Raw genomic sequence first — 15,056 nt, forward strand, 5'->3', positions numbered from 1 at the left:
GGATCAACATAAGAGTTTGTATTTGCACAAACTAATATGTAAACCATTTTATTTTTTGGAGCCGACTTAGAGAAATTTTGAAAAAGAAAAAGGATAAGTACGAATCATTCACATTCTCTATGCAATCTGCATGTAACCAATCAGAAAAATGGTGAAGGCATGAAACCTATAAGAAAAATGAAAAGTATGAGTGAGAATTTGAGATTCAATATGGATCGTAGATCCATACCTAACCCTAAGCCTTCACACTCTTTATAAGGAGAACGAATGCACCATTGTGTATAGTGAAAGAAAATAGTATAAGGGGGAGATTATAGAAAAATTGCAATGTGAAGAGAAAAGACTTAGTGGTAAGGAAAAAATGTATACATCTAGTTGATCAAAATAGAACAGGGGACATATTCAAAGATCAGATCAAGCAAGGATCAGAAGAGGACTAGCAGATCAAGTGACTGAACCTAGCAATTTGAGATTGTATTCAATCAAGTTAAAAGTTTTAATATTCTCTCACAATTTTATTAGAGGTTGAAATCCTATGGTGATAGGTTAGCTTAATAGCTAGGAGGAGAGCCTTTGGAAAAGGTCAAGAAAATCATATGTATTAGGTGGATTTAACAGCCTTGTGTAAATCCTTTAACAGGGTGACACTTCATGTAAAGTGTTTGTAAATCCTTTCAACAGGTCACATTTAATAGTGTGTTGTAGTCTTTAATAGGGTAGGCCTTTAATAGGGAAAACCATTAGAAGTGGTTGAACTCATTGTTGTAGTGATTTTTGTGGGTGTCATCCCCACCCCAGTTTTACCTTCTTATTCCTAGAGGGTTTTTGGGTTATCAAATCTTTGTGTTATGTGTTGATGCATGTTTTCATTTCATGTTTGTTTATATGTTTATATGCATGCAAAAAAAATTTCAGTTATATGTTATTAAGGGTTTGAAAGGATAAAAATCATGTACTTCTGATTCACCCCACCAAGCCCCCCCCCCCCCCCCCCCCCTCGCCAAGAAGCACTCTTCCCATTTGAACATTCCAACAATTGGTATTAGAGCTAAGTTCTCTCAAGAAGAAGCCTAACAGCTTGGAGGAAAATATTAGAAGATGGAATTTTTCGAACTTGGGAAGATCATTAACAATCAAGTTATTGATGTGCAACTAGCTCTACACAAAGTAGAGGAAGCCAGGGAGGAACTGAGAAAATCTTTGAAAAGAAGAAAGGAGATACCCATAGCTGAAAGTGACATACACTAAAAGGAGAATGACACCTCACAAGTGTTTGCCAATGGAGACTCTAAGGAATTTGATGCAGCAGTAGTAGAATTAATGAAGAAAAACAAAACACAAGCTGAAGAAATTAGATTACTCGAGCTTGAACAAGAATCACAAGCCCTAATGACTTGTGAAGTGACTGAACAAAAGAAAAGAGCTATTGAAGACAAGGCCATGGTAGAAGATGACAAGAGGAATCTCATCAATAGGCTAGAAGAGAAGACAACTGAATTTGAAAAGATTTCAAACATGCAGTTAGACACCTTAAGCCAAATGATGAATGATCATCATGAGCTAAACATGAAGGATATTGAGATCTCCACCTTGAAGATACAAAATGAACAATTAAAGAATGAATTGAAGAGAGAAAAAGAAATAGCAAAAAGTTACAAAAAACCTAATGAGGCCATCAAGTAATTTGAGCAATTGTTGAAATCACCAAGGGCTAGTAATGACACTACAAGACTTGGCTACATCAACACTGAACAAGGAGAATCATCCAAGGCTATAGAAGAAAGAAGCAACAAAGGTAAGAACACTAAACCTACTTTTCATGAATGTGGTAAAAAGGGACATACCTCTAACGTGTGTAGAAGCAAGAATAGTCATCAACATGACAAGCCTACAAATGCAAATTTTTGTCACAATTGCAAAAAGCAAGGACATTTAACACAAGACTGCAAAACCAAGACCATGAGGACACAAAGATTTGAGAGTCACTACTACAACTACAAAAAAAAAGACATAGAGCATTTGAATGCAAATCAAAGCCTATATGCACACCTAATCAGCTTGCAAGAGGAATAAATTATGCACATCACTACAATTGGGACTACAATACAAGGAAAAGTTGTCACTATTGTCAGGAATATGGTCATGTACCTCAGAATTGCATAAGGAAACATTTTAAGGGAAACTACAGTAGATGGTTAAATCAAACTACTTGCTTCAGTTGCTTGAAGACTGGACATGTCAGTAGGAACTGTCCAGCAAACGTCAAAGCACCCAAGACTGAAGGTAACAAGGGCAAACAAAAAGTTAACATGGAACACATTAGGGAAGATATGAAGAGGACATGGAAGAAGAAAAGTGAATGCAGCACAATAAATGGAGAGATCACTTCACTCAAGAGGTCAGGTGATCACACCTCATCAAATTAAGCACTAGAAAGGCACATGGGGTTGATACATATAAAGATGTATCATACATCAGCCCAAAATAACATAGGAGCACTGCAAAGAAGAGATTAGCATAAGTTAAGATGTTAGGATAAAAGTTGGAAGGTGATGTCGAGCTACCTTTGGTTGCCTAGTAAAACTCCAGTACATGCTGAGTTGAACAGTCTAGTAGCTACTAAGTAAGACTTGATAATGGTTGCCAAGCAATTAACAATATTAGTAGATGTCAAGTGAAATGAGGTAGTAACGAGTGAATGAAATAGAATTGATGCCAAGTTGAAAAATCCTTTGGAAGCTTAGTGACAACTGTAAGCACGAAAGCAATAAATGCTACGTTTCAAGCCTAATAAAAGTGAAAATCATTCATTTTTTTATCATTTGAAGAAAGAGAAAAGATGAGCAAATAAATTAAGCAATTTCCTAGCAATCAAAAGGCAATTTATAGTGATTCAACAGCAACCCAACTTTGTTTCATCGATTTACCAGGTATTTAATTCAAGTGTCGAGTTACATAGTTTGAAAAGTTTGTTTAAATAGTAAACTCTAGTTCAGTTTAAAATGGCATCTAGTTCTAAGTTTGCAAAGGGAAAGGAAGATTTAGAAATTCAATTAGTTAGCAATAAAGTTAAACAACCTGAGTTCAAACCAATCCCAGAGGTTGCCTACAAAAATGATCCTGCTAGTGCCTTATCTATGGTTCCTGATAAAGTAGTAATGATTTAGGATGTATGCAAATGCTATAACTATAAGATAGGAGCAATAGCAGATTTAGATATTTTCAATGCATTTGATAAACTCTGTGAAAATGAGAAACTTAAAGATGAATTCTCCATAGTTGAGAAGAAGGGTCTGACCAAAACCCTAGTTTTCCCTATTTTCTTTAAAATAGAATGGATACGTATTGTGTTGAGTAGAATCGATGATGGAGCTTTTTGGTTACAAACAGGGCCAGTAAAATTCACAAAGAAAATTGTACATAGGGTTATTGGTATTCCAACCCTAGATCGGCCCAAGACCCTAAGGAGTGAGAAGAGGGAGGCAGTTGAGAAAAACACTGGTGCCAAGTGGAACAATAGGGGTATGAAAATTGACACCATCAAAGACCCCCTACTAGATTTTTTTGTGAGGATTATATCTCACAAATTTTACCAATCCATTAGGTTAAATAGTGTACCCTGCATAGTAGTGGATGTTGCTTACAAGCTAGTGAAAAAGGATCATACTTATGATATGATGCAGCAAATCAATGAAAACTTGGGAGCCATAAGGAAATCAAAAGGATCTCAATGAAAATTTGGTTTAGTTTTGATATGCATATTTTTCTACATTATGAAATAATTCTCATCAATAGGCAAGGTGAGATAGGATCCAAATAAGACTATTGTTGATCAAATAAATGATCAAATGAGTGAAAACTTTGATGCCCAAATGACCATTTATTTTGAGGACTTCAAACAATCCATGAAACTGAGAATGAGAATTCCAGTTTCATTGGTGGAGCAACATGAAAAAGACATTTTCTTTCTAGTGGATATTGACTATACTTACACACAAGCAGTCATCCCTAGAGTCAGATGGCTTAGACCATTAGGTTATGAACTTGATGTAGATCAGGCTTCAACAGCTATTATAGCATTGCTTGTAGAGGAAACTAATAAAACTACAAATCACTTTGGGACATATGATGTTGTCAAATCAAGGATGGTTACTGACCTCAAGATAACAATAGTAGTCAAGAAGAAGGACAATATTGTAAAGAAACTTAAGAAGAAATTTGGGGTAGATATTGGAGAGACAAGTACTGTAGAAGAAGTAGAGGAAATAAGTGATGATGAAGAAGAGGATGACAATGAGAAAGATGAGGATGAGCTGGAGCAAGGGCTACTTTAGTTAACTCAAGGCATAGGTGAAGATGAGGATGAGAGTGAAAAGGAAGAACAAGCCAACAAAACATCCATCCAAACTAAGGTCACCAAAAGAAAGGCAAAAGCACTAGCTACTCCTCAGCCCAAGCCAAAGAAAGTGGCAAAACCTGCACCTAAGAAGCCTACTACAAGAGCTACTACACAAAAGGCAAAGGAAGAGGTAGTAAAGAGGAAGGAATCCACTAAGAAGATTGAAGAAGAGCCAAAGAAAAGAAGAAAATTTGTGGCTCAACCTGATTCAGATGAAAAAAGGACAGAATCAGAAGACCACAGTTAGTTTAAAGTGGTAAGTCATCCACCTAAGTCTTCAATTGACAAATTATGTGCTAAGATTAGGAATGGTGACATGAATGACTTGAATAATGTAGATTTTAATAAGCTCACAAAGGATGAACAAAATAAAATAGAGAAATCTGTCTATAGTATGATGGTAGAATATAAGAATACACCTCTTGAATTGGATAGCTCATTGCCAAAGCAATTATATAAGATTGTAGAGGATAAATGGCATTTTTTTCTGCAAACTGAGAAGGAAATAAGGGAGTCTACCTTAGCAAGGATGTTGCCTAATTTGACTAAAGTCAAATAAAAAATGCAGTCAAAAGGCACAATAGTAGATTTACTCCCAAATACAGGGCATTTTGCATTTTACAAAATAAAATTGAAGAGGTTGTGAGAAGAACCACAAAAGTATGGAAGATTATTTACAAGAAAATTGATGATGTATTTGATGAAGAATACAAGGCAGAAGAAAATGCCAAAACAAAGGAAATAAAAGAAGCAAGAAGAAAGAAGGTAGAGGAGAAGAAGCTAGAAGAGAAGAAAGTGGAGGAAGAAAAGAAGGATGAAGAAGAAAAGGAGGAGGAAATGAGTAAAGAAGAGGAAAAGGGGATAGATGAGTAACAAGAACAGAGTGTGCAAGACACACAACTGCCACCTCCTAGCCGTCCTCATTCTACCATCACACCTAAAGATATTATCAAGATAAAGGATGTTGTTGATACTTTAGGTCAAAAAATTAATCCATTAACTACATAAGATCTAGCAAAGATCCTTGACCAATCAACACAAGTAGCTAGACTATGTTCAAGCCCAATAATTGGTTAATGTTGATGAGTTACAAAAGGCAGTAGAGAAATTAAAGGAAGTCAAGGTGCAAACAAAAGAACCACCTATGACCACACAATCTACTGGACTTCTACTCCTTCCATCTCCATCTCCACCAAAAGCAATCACACAAGCACTTCAGGAGTTGAGTGCAGCAGCAGGGGATGACAAAGGCAAATCAGTACAATCATTAGGTACACTCCCAACCAGAATAACATCAGAAGAGAAAGAAGAGACAAAAGATAAGGAGGAATCTACAATAAAAACTTTGGTTGAACTACCGAAAATAGGAACTCTTACAAAAACTCTTCAGCAGTTGAGCACTGGAATGCTAGAATTGCAAATTAGAACACCAGGCTTGAGCTCAACTAGGGTAGCCAAGACAATTCATTATGGAATTCCTGAGCTTGATGAAGAAATAAAGATACCCTATTATGAGTCCAGCACTCTCATAGAAGAAAAGATGAATGAGATACAAAGTGCATTGGATAGAAGAAGGAGACAAGAGGCACTTAGAAAGGATTATAAATATAGACAAGCATTAAATGAAATCAAGGACATATTCATGGATGCCTTCAGCCTACAGTCTCCAAATGAATCAAGACCAATTATAGAGCAACTATCATATATAGTTGATCAGGTAACAAATGAGGACCATGACACCAACGCTAAACTAATGGAATGGTTAGAGAAGAAATTTCAAGGTAAGGTCAATAAGAAGATATCAAATGATATCATTTTGGGACAAGTTGACCTAGCTAAGAAATTAGATAGAGTCAAAATTGCACTTGGAAATATATTCTCCCTTTACAATAAATTCTGTGATTTTTCAATTTCACACAAGAGATCAGCCAGAAGATATTGAGCTTGGAGAGAAATATAAAGATTTCTAGCATGCAACTTCCTACCAATCTAGCTCAAAGTGAGAAGCATTTTGCTCAAACACTTCACACTCAAAGGGAACTAGTTGTATTAATCGTAGAGGAGGCTAATGTAAAAGCCAAGTTAATGCAAATTTAATCCTCCATCATCCCTCACTTGGAGGTACTTCACAAGGAGTAGATGTATGCAGAGATAGTCCTAAAGAAAGATCCCAATCTTTCAACAATGAAGGACTTGTAGACCTAGCAGCAAAGCTTGCACTTCAACATAAGTCATTGGACATTGCATTAAACAACTAGGATGCAGCTCTGAAGATACTCCTGGAGGTTAATAGCTCATTTTTGGCTAAACATGGTATTATTCCATAGAACCCTTTGACATCAATGTCGAAAAGGGGGAGATATATATTATCTAGGGGGAGTAATAAATAAAGGAGGAGATATGTAGATACTATGGGTAATTACCACATTTTGACAAATTTTGATCATTTTGATTTCATTCTTTCATCCATTCTTTCATTCATTTTGAGAATAAAATAGAATGATTGTAATTAGCCAAAAGGGGAGACAAGGAATAAAGAAGTGAAGCAAAAATGTAAAATTTTGGTAATCATATGGAATACAGGGACATCACACAGATTAGATACAATATACAGGCTTAGAATGTAGAAACAGGTCGAAGGATAGGGAGGATCAAGCACATTGGTACATAATTTCTATTTCAAAGGCATAATCAACTCAAGGGGAGTCATAAGGTATATTGCTACTCACAATTTTTGAAATTTTGCATGTAAGTTGAGTAAGTGAAGAATGTACTCAATAAGGATAGGATCACTAATGCTTAGTTAAGTGTTTTTGACACTCATGTCAAAGGGGGAGATTGTTGGTCAAATGAATAGTATTGACAAATGAGTTTCAACACACTTAACCATTTTCACTATGTATGTCGAGTACACAATAGATGCCGAGCCAGAATTTCAATAGGTGTCGAGTCACGGTTAGTGCTGAGCATATCACAATATAGTATGTGCCAAGTGATCCAGAATTGTTCATGTGCCGAGTAATAGAATCATTCAGATGTCAAGAAATTCAGAACAGCATATCCCGAGCAATATAGGATATAACAGGTGTCAAGCAAACTAGGAAACGTATTTGATGCAGAGAAATCTAGAAATAGTATGTGTCGAGCATCAATAATACTTCATGTGCTAAGCAACATAGGATCAGCATAAGAATTTGTATTTGCACAAACTAAGACATAAACCTTTTTTTTTTAGAGCCGACTTAAAGAAATTTTGAAAAAGAAAAAGGATAAGGATGAATCATTCACGTTCCCTATGCAATTTGCATGCAACCAATCATAAAAATGGTGAAGGCATGCAACCTATAAGAAAAATACAAAGTGTGAGTGGGAATTTGAGATTCAATATGGATCATAGATCCATACCTAACCCTAAGTCTTCACAATCTTTATAAGGAGAACGAATGCATCATTGTGTATAGTGGAAGAAAATAGTATAAAGGGGAGATTATAGAGAAATTGTAGTGTGAAGAGAAAAGACTTAGTGGTAAGGACAACATTTATACATCTACTTGATCAGAACATAATAGGGGACATATTTAGAGATCAGATTAAACAAGGATCAGAAGAGGACGAGTAGACCAAGTGCCTGAACCCACCAATTTGAGATTATATTCAATCAGGTTAAAAGTTCTAATACTCTCTCACAATTGTATTAGAGGTTGAAATCCTATGGTGATAGGTTAGCTTAATAGCTAAGAGGAGAGCCTTTGGAAAAGGTCAAGAAAATCCTATGTATTAGGTGGGTTTAACAGCCTTGTGTAAATCCTTTAACAAGGTGACACTTCATGTAAAGTGTTTGTAAATCCTTTCAACAGCTCATGTTCAACAGTGTGTTGTAACCTTTAACAGGGTAGGCCTTTAACAGGGCAAACCATCAGAAGTGGTTGAACTCATTGCTACAGTGATTTTTGTGGGTGTCATCCCCACCCCAATTTTACCTTCTTATTCCTAGAGGGTTTCTGGGTTATCAAAACTTTGTGTTATGTGTTGATGCATGTTTTCATTTCATGTTTGTTTATATGTTTACATGCATGTAAAAAAAAAATAGCTATATGTTATTAAGGGTTTGAAAGGATAAAAATTGTGTACTTCTAATTCACACCCCCCCCCCCCCCAGAAGCACTCTTCCCATTTGAACATTCCAACATTTTTTGGTGAGTGAAAGAGATAATAATAATAATAGTAGTATTAATAATAATAATAATCATAATCATAATCATAATCATAATAAAAGGAAAAAATTATCAATTTATATGAAATGGAATAAGATGAATGGAATGGAAATGAAGAGCCTCTTTTAGTGGTTGATAATGCAATCTAATAAAGTCCTCAAGATCCATGAGATTGCAAAGAGAACTTGCACAAACACAAAAAGAGAAAAATTGTTGGGATGTTTGAGAAGTTTGTCTCAATCAAACCCGTTCTTTAGTGTCCCCAACCCCATGGATGGATAATAGACATGATAAACAATGATAAATAAATAAATAAAGGAGATAACATGAAATAAATGTAAAAAAAGAAAAAAGAAAAAAAAGATATAGTATATTTATTCTTGTAAGATACAAAGAATGGGGCAAAAGAACTCCCAAATTACAAGTGAATAAACCAAATGAATGTTGCAATATCAAATATGAGAGCTTGGAATGTCAAAAATAGTAGAAAACATAGTGATATTAGAGTGCAAAAATAGAAGTGTAGAGAGCAATATTGCAATTATGTAGAGATAACTTGAAACCACACACTGAGCACAATCGTGTAGCATCCTAAGACCCACTAATAATAATTTGGTTATCACACAACAACTAAGACAAATGGATAAATTATTTGTGATGGAGAAATATAAATATGAGTTTTTTTTAATAGTTGTAAACTTTAATATAGTAAGATGCATTCAAATATCTTATAGGTGAAAAGTTAAAATACACTAGGAAATTGAGAGACATATAATTTAGGGATTTTTTGTTTTTTACTACAAAAATATAAGTAATGTATGTCATGAAATAATTATCACACAATTAAAGAGCCAAAATAGTTTTAATCATACAAACTAAAATAGATTTAAAATTCTTTTTTTAGAACAATATATATCAAGAAGCTTGATAGATTTAAAACTGAAATATAGCATTAATTAATTCATATTTATGTATTACACAAGCTTGAGTTTAGTGTACCAAAATAATTATATTCATCTATTTTTTACCTAATAAAGGAACTTGGTCACTTTACCAAATCAAACAAATTTAGTAAAAGAAGCAAGAATCCAAATATGATTTTTTTTGTTACAAAATGTAAGAAAAACCTTTTATGTTTGAAAAATAGGAAGAAACCATTACTAGAAAAGGAAGATAGAAATGTAAAAGAATGTCTATCTTCTTTGAAGGAATGTGTTCAAAGATGGGAAAGAGAAAGATATACAAGTGAACATTGTACATGATGTAAGGTTGAAATTTTTAATTGAGGGAAAAAAGATATAGATTTAAAATTGAATAAAAATTCTTAAGTCTATTTTTTCATTAAGAGGGTCCTAGATCAATCCCAAGTAAATTTATGGTTACAACTAGAGTTTTCGATCTTAAATAATGTTGATGAAATAAGACCAAGTAAAAGGAACAATTGTTTAAAGAAAATGTTATATAGATTTTCTATTAAAGAAATTGTAGGTCAAGACTAGGTTTTCCCTTCTAAATACACACACACACATACACACACACACACACACACACACACACATACATACATATATAACATTATATGTATATATATGTATGTATATATGTATGTATGTGTGTGTATACATATATACATATATATATATATATATATGTATATATGTATATATGTATATATGTATATATATGTATATGTGTATGTGTGTGTATATATATATATGTATATGTATATATATGTATATGTATATGTATTTATATGTATATGTATATGTATTTATATGTATATGTATATGTATTTATATGTATATGTATATGTATATGTATATATGTATGTATTTATGTATATATGTATGTATATACATATGTGTGTGTACATACATACATACATACATATATACATACATATATATATATATATATATATATATATATATATATATATATATATATAATTGTAGAAATGAGCCAAACTCATTTTTAAGTACTTTTAGACTTCAATAATAGTATACTCATGACGTGACTTGTTAGATTGAATATTAAGTGTAAGAAGAAAAGAATAGATAAAGAATACAATACAAAAACAATTAAACACTAGCACTTGTACCCTGCAAGGCCAAGAGTTACGCCAAACACAATATTTAATTTATGACAATGCCTATAGATATTTATGACAGCCTACAATAATTATATTTAAAAAATAATAATACTCTAACATAGTACTTTTTCTCCTTTTTTTAATTAGAAAAATATAAATTTCACAACTAAAAAAATTAGTTTTGTCCAATATAATCAAAGATCAAACATATTTAAATAATCATCTAAAATTAAAAATATATTTAGATTTTAAAAATTGTGGTTATGTTTTTAAAGTCTACACTATGATTGGTTCATTTAATTAGAAAATGGAACTCAATGGATACAATAGTAGCATGTCTTTGGTAGGAACTAATAAATAATAGATGAAAAGGATCAACAAGTGATTATATAAAAAGAAAAGAAGGGATGACATCATTTCATGTATAAACAAAAATACAAAAAATATTGGGATAGAGATATGAACATAATAATATTCATAAGTTCACCTAAAGCTCTATTTTAAAATTAAATGTCAAAGCATAAATCTATAAATATATTTAGTTGAGTTTGCTATTTATTATGAGTAGCAGTCATTCTATGATGAACTACCATGAGTTTGATACTTTACTAAAAATATTGAAAATACCAAGATATATTGAACCTCATTTTTTTTGTAAATAGTGGATGGGACTTGGAAAGTTAACTTGAATGGAAAAACTTGATCTAGAAGATTGGTTTTTTTTAAAAGACATCCTATTATGAATTATCTTTAGATGAACTTATAGTAGTATAGAAAGTACTTCTTAGATATGTATGGATCTATATGTATTAGAGTAACATGTTTTCTATCCTCATATAAAATGTGTTGTTAAGATGACAATGAATTCCACAACATAAATATTTTATAAGTAGTTTAGAAATATTTTATGAACTCTATATTAATGAATCTTTTCTTGGTCTAGTAATAATACATTATTAGTAGAAGCCTTCACATTTTGAAGTTTGGTGGCATCAAAGGATGGAGGATTTCCATCATCTCAAATTATCTTATCACTTTGATATGGTCCATGACAAGAGTTTTTAGCCTTGACGTTAATGGACTTTGAAATGTATGTATTGTTAACCTTTTTGTTTTGGAGATAGGTCTGGGGTTTGATGAAGATATCAAGTATGTCAGTTTCTTAGAGAATCATGAAAAAGTGTGATCGATAATTACCACCCTTATAATGGTCAAGGGATAGCTTGGATGATTTTTTTTGTAGTAACTTGATGTCTATGATTTGAGAGTTCAATATTGAGAGGTCAAGAATATAACTTAGAGATATATCTTTATGAGGACCATGGTGTAACTTGGGGGATCCACTTGATTGTTTGTTTAGTTCTCTGAGAAAATATCTTATAAGACACATAATTTTCTTGTAATTAGAGAAAACAATTGTGAGTTTCTTAAACGGAAATTCCTAAGGAAATGTGTATTTAATATTTTTTAGGATCAATGTAATAAAGGTGGGATGCTAGTATATAATTAGTTTTACATTACAATAGCTATATTTGGTTTGTATTTGTCTAACTATCAAGAATGACATAGTCTATTTTTCTATCATGCATTATATATGACATGTTATCCTCAATTTTGAATAAAAAGCATCATGGTTTAACCAATATGTCTTTAGTTTTGTAGCCTCAACTCTTGATTTTCTTTATTTTTTGTCACCATATACTTCAAGATCCTTTCACCATGGCCTTTTTTGTGTATAGTTTTGTTGGATTGGCATGGTTGTTACCAATAGTGGGTATGTTCTCACAAAGATGAGATGTAACCTAGGTACTAAAGTGGGCTCAATTAGCTTGTTGAATATTTCCTTGTAGAATTATCTTTTTGGGGTCGTCCTCTTGACCTTCATGCACATTGCATCATTGTGTTCTTTAATTTAGTCCTTCATATTCATGGGTTTTGTGGGTTCCTATTTAAGAATTACCTTTTTTTCCATAGTTTAGAATGTATTTCAATCATTATGTGGGTTAAGGTAGACTCTAATTTGCCTTTCTCCCATATTTTCTGAGTTCTTCACTTATGATAGAAGGTGGGAGTTTCTTCCACTCTCTCACATATTGAAGTGTTATCTTGTCCTTTCTACTAGGCTTCATGTAGGCATTTATGTGATTACATTTTCTACTATGGTGGCATTGGTATGTATAGCTCCATTTCTTCACTCTTCTCAATTGGTGATGTATAGCTCCTATTGTTAGTGGCCTTTTGTTTCTCTTCTCAAAGGTTTCTTCTAGTGGCCCCTACATGTACTCCTAATGAGTTGGGGATCTCTACCTATGTGGCAAGGTTTGAGGTGGTGGACAAAAGCACATGAGATTTTTTTTCTTCCTAAATTCACTTGGAGGTCTTATTAATGTGGACTGTTTTGTTGCTTCCTCTCATAGAGTTGGGGAGCTCTACATGTTTAGCAAGGTTTGAGGTGGCAAATAGAAGATTGAGATCTTATTCTTCCTAAATTTTCTTAGAAGCACTATTAAATTCTTTTGTTGGCTTCTTGTTACTACATAAATAGAGATATTAAATTTTTTAACTAAAAGTCGGATTAAATAGCTTTTCACTCATTTAAATCATTCAACTTCATCAATAAATTAAAGATATGTCAACATACCTATCATTATAAATAACCTTCATCAATAAATAATTAATAATAATCAACAGGCATTTATCTACACATAAATCGCAGCTCCATTTACGTCAATTAGTTCAAGTGAAAATTCAAGAGGTTAAATGAAATGTAATTGGAACTAAAACCACATAAAAAACTCAGTTGATTATTGTAATTACTGAACTGTAATAGAGGAACACGGATCTTAAAATAAGATAATGATTCAATTCATAACAAATACATAAGACGGATCAGTTACAGTGGTGCCAGCTAACAGCACAACTCTAGATATAAATACAGAGTGGCCTCTATGAGAAAGAGAGCAGCCGCAACCAGAGCGCTACTGAGTTTATTTAGATAATAAGTAAATACGTCTCTCTCTCCATATATCTATATATATATTTATATATTTCTTGAGGCAGAGCTCAGTGGTAGGCGTCACGTTCAGCGGATCCTGCAAACAAAAAGCAACAGAGAAAGACATAAAAGTAAGTGAGTGTTCATGTAATATGGTATGATAGATAAACTACTTTTGAGTAACATGGGGAAGAGAAGAGAGGAGGGTAGTACGTGTTGCAGTTGGTGTTGAGGGAGATTTTGTAGGGGAGAGAGACGCCGCAGGAGGAGGGGAGAGCGGAGACTGCGTTTCCCTTCACGTTAGGCACGGAGGAAGACGCCTTCTTCAGACACCCGCACGCCGTCCTCCTGTCCGCCGTTGTTCTCGCCTGTGATGCCAACGTCTTCACTCCCGCGCAGCAGTTTGCAGTTGGTCTCCCCGCTCCCGATTGCAGGTATCCCACGCAGCCCGCCAAGTTCCGAGTGACGGCGGAGCAGCTGATCGCCGCCTCGCCTCTCTCCACCGCCACCGCCATCGCCACCACCACCACTAACGCCGCCACCGCTGCAAATGCACTCATCCTCCCCTTCATCGCCATCCCGCTTATAATTACTCACAACACAGAGAAGTATTAGTAACCTAGCTAGAATCTCTGAATCTCTGAATGTGGGTGAGTACTTAGAAGGAGAGAATTAGAGGCGTATAAATAGAGCCTCGCCTCACCTGTTTCACTTTAATGAGACTTCAATGCCTTACCAGAAAGAACTAGCGTCAGAGGTGATGATGTATCTGTGGTTGATACTAGGTCATCCTCCACATTAAATGATAACATCTGCCCTGTTCTTGTATTTCCGATTCTGATATGCCACCCAAGGACATACATTAAATATTCTCTCGTACCTGCCATTTGCTTGGATCTCCTGAACGGACACGTCTGTTCTGAGATTGTTAGTAAATTAAATGCTGGGGAACCTACTCTAGAGGACCGGCTTCTCCCTATTTCATTGACAATGGCTTCTCTATTGCACGAGAATTTCTTTCCCAGGGAGAACATTAATCGGTATTAAATTTCCACTGTGCTACGGACAATATACTAGGCTAGGCTTCAGTGAGTATTCTCTCGAGGTTAAACTTCAGAGGCCACTTTGTCGGGTTATATGATTGGGATAGGGACGGTGCTGGTGCACTTGAGAAGGCGTTTTACAATGAATCAACTTGCATACACACATATGTATGGTCGTAGGTTCGTTGGTTAACATAATTGATCTTGTTTTATATATATAATTTTAGGTTGCTGATTATTAGAAACTAAACTTCATCATCTTATGATTTCCTATTATATTAATAGGAAGGCCTCAGTAATGAAGAGGTTGTTT

At 34.0% G+C, this 15,056-nt stretch overlaps 1 protein-coding gene across 1 annotated transcript; it reads right to left on the bottom strand.

Annotated features, from left to right (window-relative positions):
- Nucleotides 1–13,548: 13,548 nt before the first annotated feature.
- Nucleotides 13,549–14,356, bottom strand: LOC149542039 (non-specific lipid-transfer protein 1-like). Its single transcript, XM_089797073.1, has 2 exons — nt 13,914–14,356; nt 13,549–13,797 (listed from the first exon to the last, which is right to left on the bottom strand). The coding sequence occupies exons 1-2, from the start codon at nt 14,276–14,278 to the stop codon at nt 13,788–13,790; spliced, it is 375 nt and encodes a 124-aa protein (XP_089653199.1). The 5' UTR covers nt 14,279–14,356; the 3' UTR covers nt 13,549–13,787.
- Nucleotides 14,357–15,056: the final 700 nt, after the last annotated feature.

This window comes from Cupressus sempervirens, chromosome 8, assembly GCF_028749045.1.
Source record: "Cupressus sempervirens isolate cs-2001-9-10 chromosome 8, ASM2874904v1, whole genome shotgun sequence".
Taxonomy (NCBI): Eukaryota; Viridiplantae; Streptophyta; class Pinopsida; order Cupressales; family Cupressaceae; genus Cupressus; species Cupressus sempervirens.

Excerpts from the sequence above, each read along its gene's own strand:
- LOC149542039 (XM_089797073.1), bottom strand. The coding sequence starts at position 14,278 with ATGGCGATGAAGGGGAGGATGAGTGCATTTGCAGCGGTGGCGGCGTTA.